This window comes from Macrotis lagotis, chromosome X (genome assembly GCF_037893015.1).
Source record: "Macrotis lagotis isolate mMagLag1 chromosome X, bilby.v1.9.chrom.fasta, whole genome shotgun sequence".
Taxonomy (NCBI): domain Eukaryota; kingdom Metazoa; phylum Chordata; class Mammalia; order Peramelemorphia; family Peramelidae; genus Macrotis; species Macrotis lagotis.
This window is the reverse complement of record NC_133666.1, coordinates 623,458,377-623,471,234: the sequence shown is the minus strand read 5'-3', so window position 1 is coordinate 623,471,234 and position 12,858 is coordinate 623,458,377. Positions and strand designations below refer to the sequence as shown.

The 12,858-nt window shown below is 40.2% G+C and overlaps 1 protein-coding gene across 1 annotated transcript; it reads left to right on the top strand.

The window, feature by feature from the left end:
* Window positions 1-4,283: 4,283 nt before the first annotated feature.
* Window positions 4,284-11,819, top strand: LOC141500207 (Ig heavy chain Mem5-like). The gene is given in 6 exon segments (XM_074203194.1): window positions 4,284-5,254; window positions 5,737-5,760; window positions 5,763-6,038; window positions 6,405-6,473; window positions 8,343-8,456; window positions 8,954-11,819. Coding segments are annotated over 5 exon segments (912 nt in total). The 5' UTR covers window positions 4,284-4,824; the 3' UTR covers window position 8,456; window positions 8,954-11,819.
* The last annotated feature ends 1,039 nt before the right edge of the window (window positions 11,820-12,858 follow it).

The window sequence follows — 12,858 nt, the reverse complement described above, 5'->3', positions numbered from 1 at the left end:
CCCCAGAGTCCTGTTCCAGGGGCAGAGGACAGAGCTTGGCAGTCTCTCTCTCTTCACTCCCCTCCCTCAGCTCAATGGGCTCATGCCCTGGGGGCTCCTGCTTACTGGCTCCACCTGCTTCTGTTTCTGGGTCTGGGCTGCTGAAAGACCAAGCTGCTGGTTGTGTGCCCTGAGGGCTGGGCTCCACGTGCTGGCTCTGGCAGAGGTCCCCCACTGTTCTCTCACGACGTACTCTTTCAATAACTACTTTGCCCTCCGATTCCATGATATCAGGGCAGTTTTCTATCACTAGATCCTGTAATATTAAGTCCAGGCTTTTTTTCTCTTCAACGTTTTCAGGAAGTCCTATAATTTTCAGGTTCCTCCTTGATGTATTCTCAAGGTCAGTGGTTTTGTTGATGAGGTATTTTACATTAGCTTCTATTTTTCCTATTTTTTTATTTTGTTTAACTGACTCTTACTGTCTCATGGAGTCATTAGTTTCTGTAGACTCCATTATTTTTTGGGGGGTGGGGTTTTCTTCATTAAGCTTTTGCAACTCCTTTTCCAATTGGTCAATTCTACTTTTGAAAGAGCTTTCCATTTGACCAATTGAGGTTTTGAGAGAATTAATTTCTTTTTGCATTTGCTCATTTGAGGATCTGAGAGAATTATTGTCATTTTGTATTGGTACAATTGATGATCTGAGAGGTTTATTCTCATTTTGTTATTGTCCAATTGATGATCTGAGAGATTTATTCTCCTTTTGTGTTTGTCCAATTGTACCTTCTAAGGTTTTGTTTTCTTGTTGCAAGTTATTAATTGTCTCTCCAAATTTTTAAGCTCCTTCCTTATTTCTTCAAGGAAGTCTTTCTGTGCTGGAGACCAGATTGTATTCTCCTCAGAGGTTCCAGGTCTCTCTGAGTTGGGGTCTTTCCCTTCCAGGAATTTTTCTAGGGATCCACCTTTCTGCTTACCCTTTTTCATTATGCTAAGACCTTGAGTTGGGGGGGGGGTGTTTCACCTGGGCTTGGCATCGCTAAAAGCTTTACTGATTGCAGTTTTTCTGGCTGGCCAGTAGGAGCTGCTGGTTGCCCTCTCTGGAGTGTTTGTGACTTTGGTTGAGAGGCCTTCTCCCTTTGCCTGAAGGGAGGAATTGAAGCTATTGAATTCTTTTGCCTTCAATCAATGGTGGGCTTTACCCTGGCCTGAGATCATTCCTTAGGTGGGCTGTTTCTTCTGCTCACACACCTGGGCCTGAGGCAGAAGTAGTTCGCATTTGTTTGAGAAGAGGCCTCTGTGCAATGGAGGCGTGCACTCAGAGTTTCTCAGACCCGAGGAGCATAGGGATGGTGTCTGCAGCTCTCCTGCACTAGAACTCTTCCCCCAGCCTGGTCCCCAAGCTCCAGGGGGACACCACCAACAGCAGCGACTCTGCTTCCCCGCGGACACAAGCCCCTTTCGTCCAGCACCACCACTGATCCATCAGGTCCGGCTCTCCAGCCCTCAGACTCCCAGTTCCAATTCAGCTGTTAATCTGGCTGATCCGAGGCTGATCCTCCCTCTGAGCCCAGACTCACCCGCCTGAATTCAGCCAAAGCTGCTGCGGGAGACAGATCCTGATGTTCTTTCTCATGGCTTTTCTTTCTGGGTTTTGTGGGTCGGATTTCTTTTAAGAGGTTTGTTTCATATGATAGATGGGGAAAGATCAGGAGACTTTAGAACTCTGCCATCTTGGCTGGAAGTCCCCCTTCTGGTTTCTAATAGAACAATAGTGTTCCATGACATACTGTGCCACAGTATGCTAAGCCATTCTCCAATTGAAGGACATTTACTTGATTTCCAATTCTTTGCCACCACAAACAGGGCTGCTATGAATATTTTTGTACAAGTAATGTTTTTTTTACCCTTTCTCATCATCTCTTCAGGGTATAGACCCAGTAGTAGTATTGCTGGATCAAAGGGTATGCATATTTTTGTTGCCCTTTGGGTGTAGTTCCAAATCACTCTCCAGAAATGTTGGATGAGTTCACAGCTCCACCAACAATGTAATAGTGTCCCAGATTTCCCACAATCCTTCCAACAATGATCATTATCCTTTGTGGTCATATTTTCGCCAACACATTATTGATAGAATTGTGATCTGTCCAATCATTCTAGAGAACAGTTTGGAAGCAATGCCCAAAGAGCTATAAAATTGAGTATTCCCTCTGTCTTAAACATATTACTATTATATCTGTATCCCAAAGAGCCAAGTTAAAATGAAAAATACCTATCTAAACAAAAATAATTTTATTACTTTTTTGTGTTGGCAAAGAATTGAAAATTGGGCACAGGTGAACAAATTGTGGCATATGATTGAAATAGAATACTACTGGATGTTGTAAGAAATGATGAACGATTGATTTTGGAAAAACCTGAGAAAACTTACATGGACTGATACCAAGAAGAGTGAGCAAAGTCAGGAGAGCATTATAACAGTAACCACCATATTGTAATGATGATCAGCTCTAAAATACCTTCTTATTTTGATCAAGATAATAATCTGGACCCATAATGAAAAATATTATCCACCTCTAGAGAGAGAACTGATGAATTCTGCTGATTGAAGCATACTTTTTAAGCTTTTTAAAACATAACATATGGAAATATGTTTTGCTTGATTTTGCATGCATAACTTATATCATATTGTTTGTCTTCATAATGAATGGGAGAGGGATAGGAGCAAGAGAGAAAATTTGGAATTCAAGATTTTAAATATGAATGTTAAAAAAAATCCATAAATCACAAAAAAGGCAACAAAAATTTTAGGAAGAAAAAACAACCAGATGAGAAATATGTCATCATGTGACCTTCTGATGACCTGGAATTCATCGATTTGGAGCTGGAAAACTTTTCCTAAATGCTCCATGAGGGTTTGCAGAATCTTTGCAGGGGTATCAGGGTACTATTAGTGGTTGTCTGAAATATTTCCAATCACCTTGAGAGGATTAGTTGACTCAAATGTTCCCAAACTCCACAGGGAGATGTATCAGTGCAAATATACAACAACCAACATCCCCTGAGTCGTTGATAAATTAGTGTTTTCACAGTTGCCTACCATGGCCATGTTCAGAAGAGAAATTTAACTTAGCATCTCTGGACAACTCTGGTTCTTGAGATTCTCCAAGCCTTCTTGACTGTTAGTATTATTTGTTCTTAGGAATCAAAGAAGACAATGCCATTTACCCAATTGGTTGGAGGTATGAGTTGCACAATTATGTATATTATAGTGAGGAATATGTTGTTCAAGGCATACTTCTCACTAGAGTACTATTTCTGGGCCTGCTGTATTAGAATCATGGCTATTGATGATGATCTGGCTGTTGCAAGAGTCTCTTGATCTTAAATGGTTTTGTTTCTTCCACATCAACAAGGCATGTTAGCACACCATCAATGCTAGGCAAGCACAAATCATTGCTATGTATTTGTGGCAACTCAGATATGTCCTACCCTATCACTTGATAGGTTCATCATCAATGTGGTCTTCCCTGTCAGACCAGAATGCAACTGTCAAAATGCAACCTATCTCTCATTAAACTAATCTTAAGTAGGGTATTTCCTCTCAAATCTTCCCTCTTTTGAATTATGAAATACTCAACAATCTGATTCATTTGACAAAAACCTTAAGTCTAGGACAATATCAGCTTATCATTTTTTGGTGCAATACTGCTCAGTTTTTATGCACATTATTAGTTTTCACCAGATGTTGCCAGAACTACTATGCATTTCAAGATGTTGGCCCCTCTGCTGGGGCAAACCCATTCCAGGGTGGCTCTACCCTTCACAAAGAAAAGAGAATTCACCCCAGGGCTCTTGCCAGCTTCTCTGGGATTGGTACCACACCAGATGGCTTACAGTGCCTGCCAGATCATCCAATGAATCCTAGGTTACTTTCCCTTTCAAGCAGTCTCCTATATTACCTGGCTTTGCTCAAGGATAGATCAATCAATCTCATACAGGTAATGTGGAGGACTGATTTGAGACTCTGCAAAAATGAAGCCCTTCCCTAATGTTTAGCCTAATTGTAGCCTTGCTGAGAACTTAATCTAGCTGTATATTTTTAAGTTTTACAGACTTAAGTATTAATAAATCTTCACACTTATTTGAAGACTGTTCCTGGACTTCACGACCTTGATTAGTTCTCATGGACTTGACCTCAGGGACTCTCATCTCACTTCCTGTCACCCTCATGTTCCTCCACCCTTCCTAAGGACCACTCTCTGTAGATCAGGGGTTAAGGTTCCTTCCTGTGTTACTGTGAGTAGCTCAGTGGGAAAATTTTGGTCTTGGAACAGAATTGACCGTGTTGCCATGTAAGTTTTCATGTTTTGGGGGAATGTGTGCAAAGATGGGGAAAGCTTGGCAGAAAGATCTTACTTTATTGGATCCCAAGAGGGCTACAGGGATATGGGGGAGTTTTGGGTTGGGTTGTTGGTTCCACTCTTCCTATGGTCTGAGTAGTGGTTGTGAGTTTCTGTGGCCAATAGTATTTTCAGTTAACTTTCTCTTTCCCATTCCAGAAATCTTTGATCCTGTCAATCTTCTTACATCCATGGTCCCTTATCTCCCTAGTCTTGGGAATCTTCTGTCACTTAGAACCTTTTCTAATCTGGATTGCCTCTGGACTCAGGGACAATTCCTATGAAACCAGACCAAACTTGATTCCTAAGATCCCCTGGATCTGACAAATAATCTTGGTCTCCCCTGCTACTTTGTCTCCCATATTCTTCCATATGTTTGGTATGAAGGTGGGAAGATGAGTTAGGGTTGGGGTGTGAGGGAGTTTAGGGGAATCAAAGCTCTATGACCCAGGAGGAGGCATGGATGGACTGCCCCTACTTACTCTACTTCTGTCTGCTTCATTTAGTGAAAAAGGCAGTGGAAAAGACAGTGTTGATGGAGTCAGGGGGAGGCCCCCACCAAACTGGAAAGACCCTGAAACTCAGATGTCAAACATCTGGTTTCGAGTTCAAGACAAGTAAACTTGGTTGGTATCGTTGGACTCCTGGTCACGCCCCACTGTCGTTGACTAGTCTCAACAGCATTTCTGCAGATCCCACTGAAGACCGAATCACCATCTCCAGGGAAGAAACTGTTAGTAGAATTTCCTTACAGATTGAGGGTCTGGGCCTTAGAGATTCTGGCCAATATCACTGTGTAAGGAGAGTGGGCAATGGAGATGACACAGATCAGTTGGTCTTTGGTCCTGGGACAGTTGTAACAATGGAGCCTGGTGAGTGCCTTTACTATTCTAATCCTAGGGAAATTCTAAGGCTTCAAGTCACATAGTCAGTCACTATTGGGCCCAATTTTGAAGTGAGGTTTCCCATCTCCCAATTCCCTTTCTCTGTCATAGTGTACTCTGCGACCATGTACAGTTAACATTCCCACTTTGAGCTATAATTATAAGGGATGGATTATGATAGGTCATTAAAAGGCTATGTGGGGGAGGGGATCACATCAAAATAAGACCCAGAGGCTTGAAACCCTCAGCAATGAAATTCTAAGACATGTCAATTCCAATGGCAACGCTCGGGCTTAGGGTAGGAAATGGGGCTAAGGTTTGTTTTTTATGGTTACTTGGTCATATGGATGTGTTCCTCACATAAACTTAGTCAAATTGATGTTAAGAAGAATACAGGAAATTTGGGGTAAAGCTTGTTTTTGACAGTTATATCCTGTTCCTATATGTGCCTTTCTTATATACGGGGTTAGGTCCAGATAGAGGACAGGAAGCCATCATTTGATTGCAGGATTTCAAGCTCCTCTAGCTCCCAGTGTGTTTTTGGTGAGAAGTAAGAATACTGTGGCCTGCCTCATCAGGAATTTCTACCCCAAGGACCTCTATGTGTCCCTGGCCTCTTCTGGGACTTTGATCTCAGTCCAGAATGTTTCGCTGGCTCTCATACCCAATGGTACCTACAGTGCTGTCCAGATTGGCAAGGTTGCTGAGAATGATCCAGTAACCTGCTCAGTGAATCACCATGGGAAGAAGATACTTGTATCCCACCAGTCAGGTATGATTAGCCCCGGAGTGATGGAGGTTGTTGGGAGAAACATAGAGAAGAGATATACTGAAAGACAGGTACAAGGCTATGTCTCGGGTGAAGCATACCTGGATGTTGAGTAAAGATTTAAGTTGGGGAAAAGGATTCAGGAATTGGAATATCCACCTGTATTTGAAAGGAGTGACCTAAGAAGAGGTCATAATGCTGGAGATAGGAATCCTGTGGGGAAGTGGTTCAAGATTGAAGTAGGACAGCTAGGATTAGGGCATGGTCCTAGGCTGGGAAGGTGCTTCTTGATATCAAGAGCATCAGGGAGGCCAATCCTGGGCTTACTGAGGATCAGAGCTATGTCTGAGAATTTGTTTCTGACTTCAGATTATACTGGAACAGACTCTGGGATTGTCTCTAAGCAGAAACAGTTTTGCCCTGAACAGGATCTTATAGGTAAGTTAAAGATTCATAGTGCAAAGGCAAAGTTGACAAAATTGAAACTGAGAGCTTCATAGGAAAGAAAAATAAAACAGTGACCAGAAGGAGACACTGACAAAACCTAGAGGTTACCAAGAGGAATATTTAGCTTTGATCATGTAGGGAATAAGTTTCTGACTTTTAGGACTGTTCAAATGTGCAATGGACTGTCTGAGGAGGCCATGGGACCATTTCATTGAAGCTGTTTTGGCAAAGTATGGTTGAGATAATGCAAGGGCATGTTTTAGAGACAATTTCTTCTATGCCAATTTGGAGCAGTTAGCTACTCAAGTCCTTTCTAAGTGAAGTTCTCTGAATATATGATCCTTTGAATCTGTGATTCTACTGTGTGTCCTATTTTGACAAAGAATTTGGTATGAAATTTGAATGAGGTGGAAGAATTAAAAATAACTTGACAATCTCTTCAGATATACAGTGTGTGATATTCTATGGTCTGAGTGTGTCATAATTCAAGATTTAAAGTGTATAAAGTTACCCAGGCCTCAGGAAATACGATATTCCATAAATTGAACTAAGTCCTCCATACTTCTCCATAATTCATTCATTCTTAATAATTATTCCTCATACTGATTACTCCTTTACTCTCCTCTTTCTACCCTTGATTTCCACAGCTGTAGCTGACATCTACTTCAAAGTTTCTTTTAACTTATTTCTCCTATTATTCTATTACTATTTCGATCACTGTTACATTCACTTGCCATCAGTCATCCAAATTATTTTTCATTCTTCCACCTCAAATTTTGTACCAAGTTCATATGATCTAACAAATATTTATTGATCACTTACTTTGTACAAGACATTAAGATTCAGTGGAAAAACTGAAAGACAGTCCTTGCTCTCAAGGAACTTATATTCCACTGAATGGCAGGAAAAAAACCATACAAATAGATAAGTAAATATAGGATAATTGAGGAGGGAAAGAACACCAATAAATAAGCTAATGAGGCAAGAGTTCCTGCCTGAACTGGTACAAGAGCTGGGCCTTGAAGGAAAATAGAAATTCTAAGAATGGAGGGAAAGATGGAATGTCTTTCAAACTGGAGATGGGGAAAAGAATCTGGGAGATTTAATGCAAATTTTGGGAATAGCAAATAGGTCAGATGGGTTGGAACATGGAATTATGAAGGTGAAATAATGTTCATCAAACATGGAAAAAATAGATTAGACTAAGATTGTGAACGACTGCAATTTATCCTCAAGTCAATAGGGAGCGACTGAAGATTCTTGAGCTGCGAAATGACATGGTCAATGGGAGACTGTTGCCACAGTTTATGTAAGAAATGATGGAATCCTGGACTGGTGTGGGGGTGGCTGTATGAAAGGATAGAACAGGGAAAAAAACACAAAATTGAAAAGACCTAACAGATGCCATCAGGGAGACGAAAGAAATAAGGATGATGCCAAGATTGTGAATATTGGTCAGTAGAAAGATGGTGGTTCCTTATAATAAATAGGGAAGTATAGAGAAAAGGGAGGCTTGTGGTAAAAGGTAATGAATTCCATTTTGGTCATGCTCAGTTTGGAATGCCTAGGACATACCTAAAAGGAGTCAGAAGATCTAAATTTGAATCTCATCCACGATATCTATTAACTATGTGATAATGGGCAAGTCACTCAAACATTCTGAGCTAGTTTTCTCATTGATAAAATGACAGGAATAACTGAAGAACTAATATTATATTTTGTTGAAAGTCTCATGAAATTTTTTGGTATGTTGTTTTGTAAACCTTAGAAGCATTACATAATTGTTGGCTAGGATAAATGTTGCTACTGCTTAGGGTAGGTCCCTCGAATCCCCTTGATCTTGACCATTGTTCCCTGCAGTAGAACCTGAGCAGGGGAACATGCTATTCCTCAATGTGCTGGGTCTGAGACTACTATTTGTGAAGACTGTGGTCATCAATGTCCTCTTCACCACCATGACATTGATCTTCTGAAGTAAATGTCTAGCTTTGGTTCATCTTTCCACCCCTAGTTTGTCTCAGACTATTAATCACAATCTTCTTTCTATTCCTTCAGCTTTTCCTCAGTACTTCCTGTCATAGCTCAGCCTCACCCTTTTCCTGAATTTCTAATTTGTCCTCTCAGACTCTCCTCTGTCTCTTAAGACCCCCCCCCCAAATCTCCTTGCTGTTCATTTTGTTCATTTCTCCCAGAATCCTCTCTGACCTGTCAGAATTTTCCCATGGCTTCCTCCTCAGTCACTATGCCACATTTACCTTTCAGCCTCCTCTTTGCTCAAGTCTCTCCCCTTTTTCTTAGATACCGTTTCACTCTCAGTTTCACTTCAGTTTCCCCTTTACTCTGGTCCCAACTCTGCCTTCTTAATATCCCTTTTATCTCACTGCCTCTCCTTGAGGAAAAGGCTAAGGAATAGAGCAATGGATTTGGCATTTGAGTTACTAACTTCTGATTTTTAACTTCTGCTTCTTCAGGAGAACCTGATGGAAAATATCTAAGAAGCTATGACTTGGATTCTGAATCTCTCTGATGTTCTTGGAATGATCACTGGATAACTTCAAGATAACTCTAGAATGGCCTCAAGGACCCATAATCATCCTAATTATATTCAATCTCCCTTTAACTGCAAACTCTTCATTCCTGGTCCTGTATTCTCCATGATATAGCATTCCTCATCCCCTTATTCCTACAATAAAAACAAATCTTGTCTTGCTTCTGTGTATCATAATGTGGTCCAAGGGCAATTGTATCTGTGAATACCTAGCCTACTGTGAAACCATACTTTCCCTTCCCTGCCCCAATCATGATTTTTTTTCCTATTGGAGGCTCTGTTTGAGGTCAACAAGGGGATGAACTCATGCTCATGGTAATCTGACCATGGATATGAATGTGGACCAAGAAGGAGACCATGTGAACAAATGGAATGATGATGATGATGATGATTAATAATCCTTTAAGATTTACAAATTGCTTTTCAAATATCTCATCTTTTTTTCTCACAGCAGTCCTGTAGATAGTTGCTATTATTATTTCTATATTTTGAAATTGATGCAAAAAGACTTCCCCAGTGTCATAGAGCTAGGAAATGTCTGAGATCAGATTGAACTCAGGTCTTCCTAATTCCAGATCCATTACTGGGTCATGTACCTGCTCAGTGTGAGAATCACCTGGTGAAAAGTGTACTTTACCATTATCCCTTGTCCGACTCCTGATGTCCCTGGAAAGATCAACGTGCTTCCTCAATGAATCACTTTCAGAACTAGAAAGTGGCCACAATTGAGTGGATATTCATTTGAAACAATATCTGTAAAAGAATCCTATGACCCATCTAGTAAATGATTATCCAGTCTTTGCTTAAAGACCTCCAGTAAGGAACAATCTGATACCTGGCTGGCCAATTCTAGTTTTTGATAGTTTTAATTGTTGGGGATTTTCTCTTATCAAATCTCAAATTTCTGTTTGTCATCACCTAGTTTTCCTCTGAGGTAAAAAAGAACAAGTCCTTTCATATGATAGCCTTGAAAATAATTGAATATCCATTATACTGACACTTCCTAATTCACAGGGTGACTGTGAAGGAGGTGCTTTATTACTTAATAATTTTTTTTTGTTTTTTCAAGACAATGGAGTTTAGTGACTTGAACCAGGTTACACAGCTAAGTATTAAGTGTCTGGGGCTGGATTTGAACTCAGGTTCTCCTGACTCCAGGGCTGGTGCTCTAATCATTGCCCCATGTAGCTGCCTCATAGAAGGCACTTTGTAAGATTCTAAACTGCTACAGAAATGGGAATGATCCTTGAGCCTGATCTCTCTCCTGGATCCTGATTCCCACTGCTCATTGCTTTTTTAAATGTTTCCAGAGGGATATCATCATTGTACCACAACTGATGACTTTACCCCCAACTAACTCTAGACCTTGTTTGACTTAGGCAGAAAAACACAGATCACCACCAAAGTACACACACACACACACACACACACAAACACACACACTCCATATTGTTCTGGTACAAAGTCTTAAAGGAATCAAAGAAATCTGTAGAAATCAAACTCTTAGCTCCCTTAGCTTTTCTCCTATTCTTCTTGTTTTTCCTAGATAACTGTCTAGTAGAGGACAACTGCAGTCTTAACAAAGGAAGAAGCCTGCTCATCAATCAGAAAGGATCCCTGCTCAGAGGAGGCCAGAGGGCATTCCTTTATTCCCCCTCTAACAGGAGGAACTAGTGGCTGTCAGTTCATTTTGTCCCTTCATGGATCAACCTGTGAAGGATAGTAGTCCCTTGCATTTTGAAAAAAAAATAGGAACTATGTGTACTTGAACCTGAGCTAGCCAAATCCTGGGCACAAAAAATAACAAAGAATAGTCCCTATTTTAATTATTCAAGCTTACTAGAGAATGTCACATAGAGTAGGTAGGACTCCATAGATAAAAATTTTATGAGGCAAGGAAAAAAATACTAAAAATAGTGGAATTTGAAAGATTTGTCCTAAGAGATCAACTTTGAAAAATACAAAGAACTCTGAGACTAGGAGTTGAGGAGAAAAGGAATCTAGAACAATTTGTACAAAGACATGGAGGTAGGAGATAGAATGTTCTTTTAGGGAATAGAAACAAGCTAGTTTATCTGGAATGGAGGGAGGTGAAGTAAATATAATATCTGATTTTGATAGACTTTAATTGCTAAGCTGAGGAGTTTGTTTTGTATCTTGGATAAATGGGGTCCCACTAGAGCCTCTTGAGTGAGAAGGTCAGATGTACATTTTACAAGGTCCATTTTGTTAGCTGTGAGAATTGATTGTCTACAGGAGAGACTGGCAAGAAAGGGATCAAGTAGGTGGCTTTTGCAATATTCTTGAGGCCAGGCTATGAAGCCTCAAATAAGAAGGGTGACTCTGTGAATGGTGATGGATGTGAAAGATGTTGGGGAAGTAGAACAGACAAAATATGATAAGTGATTAGATGTGGTGGTGAAATTATTCAGAGCATGAAGTGTTAAGGAAAAGTCACAAACTTGAATGACTGTGGCCTCAAAAGAAGTAGGGGAAATTTGGAGTAGGAACAGGTTTGGGGAGAAGGTAAAGAGTTTGAGATGCATTCTGGATATCCAGGTAGAAATGTACTTCAGATATGTTAATGATGTCTGGAGACTGATTTTAAAAAAAAGAGATTAAGGTTTGTTATATAAATCTGAGAGTATTCTACAAAGAAAGACTAATTGAGCCTATTGGTTTTGGTGACAATCATCTGAAGAGAGATCTGGGATAAATTCAGGCTTACCTGGAACTGACTGCTTATAAGAGGAGCTTTCCTCATCTGTAAAAGAAGGATAATAATGTCTGTATGAATTAATCAAAGTTTATTGTTGTGAAAATGCTTTGCAAACCTTGAAGCCCTGTAGAAATCTAAGATATTAGCACCCGTATTATTGAAGTTGGGAATCTGCAAGATTTCTGCACAATAATGAGAAAAGATTCTTTGTGTCCATAAGTACTTGTGATAGTGGAATTATGACTAGTAGAAATTCCAAATGAGTCTTTCTTTTTTATAGCATAAATTAATTTGGTGATCCTGCCTCCTAGAGGTGATGCTGAGGAAACACCTGGCATTTGTTTAGTTGCTAGAACCACAAATACACTAATTCTGCCTCACTTAAATCTATTTCATGTCCAAATTAAGATTATCACCTATCATCCTCTATTTTATTATTTAACTACTTTATTATTTTGCTTTCTTAAAATTTCACCTACCTTGAAGTCCTATGGGATTGGGTGAGTGATGAAGCAGTATGTCCAGATACATTGGGAACCATAGCCACAATCCTGTACAAAGTGACCCAGGAAATTGGATTGTCTTTTCACTGGATGGAAAGAGCTTTGGAATTTGGCAATCTATTGGATGTCTCCAAGAAGGCAGCCTTTAACTCTATCAAAAAAGTAAGGTGCTAGGGCAGCTAGGTGGTACAGTGGATAGAGTACTGGCCCTGGAGTCAGGAGAACCTAAGTTCAAATCTGGCTAATCAAGAAGATAGATGAGATTTAATTTTATGTCAACAGCAACAATCCAAAGTGCTTCTATAGTGCCCTGAGGACAATTTATGAACCACAGACCTTTTAAGCATCTCAACTATTCAGTACTGATGGAGCTACTCTGCTAAGGACATGATCCTAGAGAGATGGATTGAACACTTTTGTAATGTTCTCAACAGACCATCATCTCCCAAATATGAAGACAAATACTATAAACCTCAGATTGTTGAAATTCCCTCTCGATCAAAACTTCCAACTGAACAAGAGGTATTGAATGCCATCAGGTTTATCTCAAGTGGCAAAGTGCCTGGTGTTGATTGTATCCCAGCATACATCTATATGGCAGGGGGT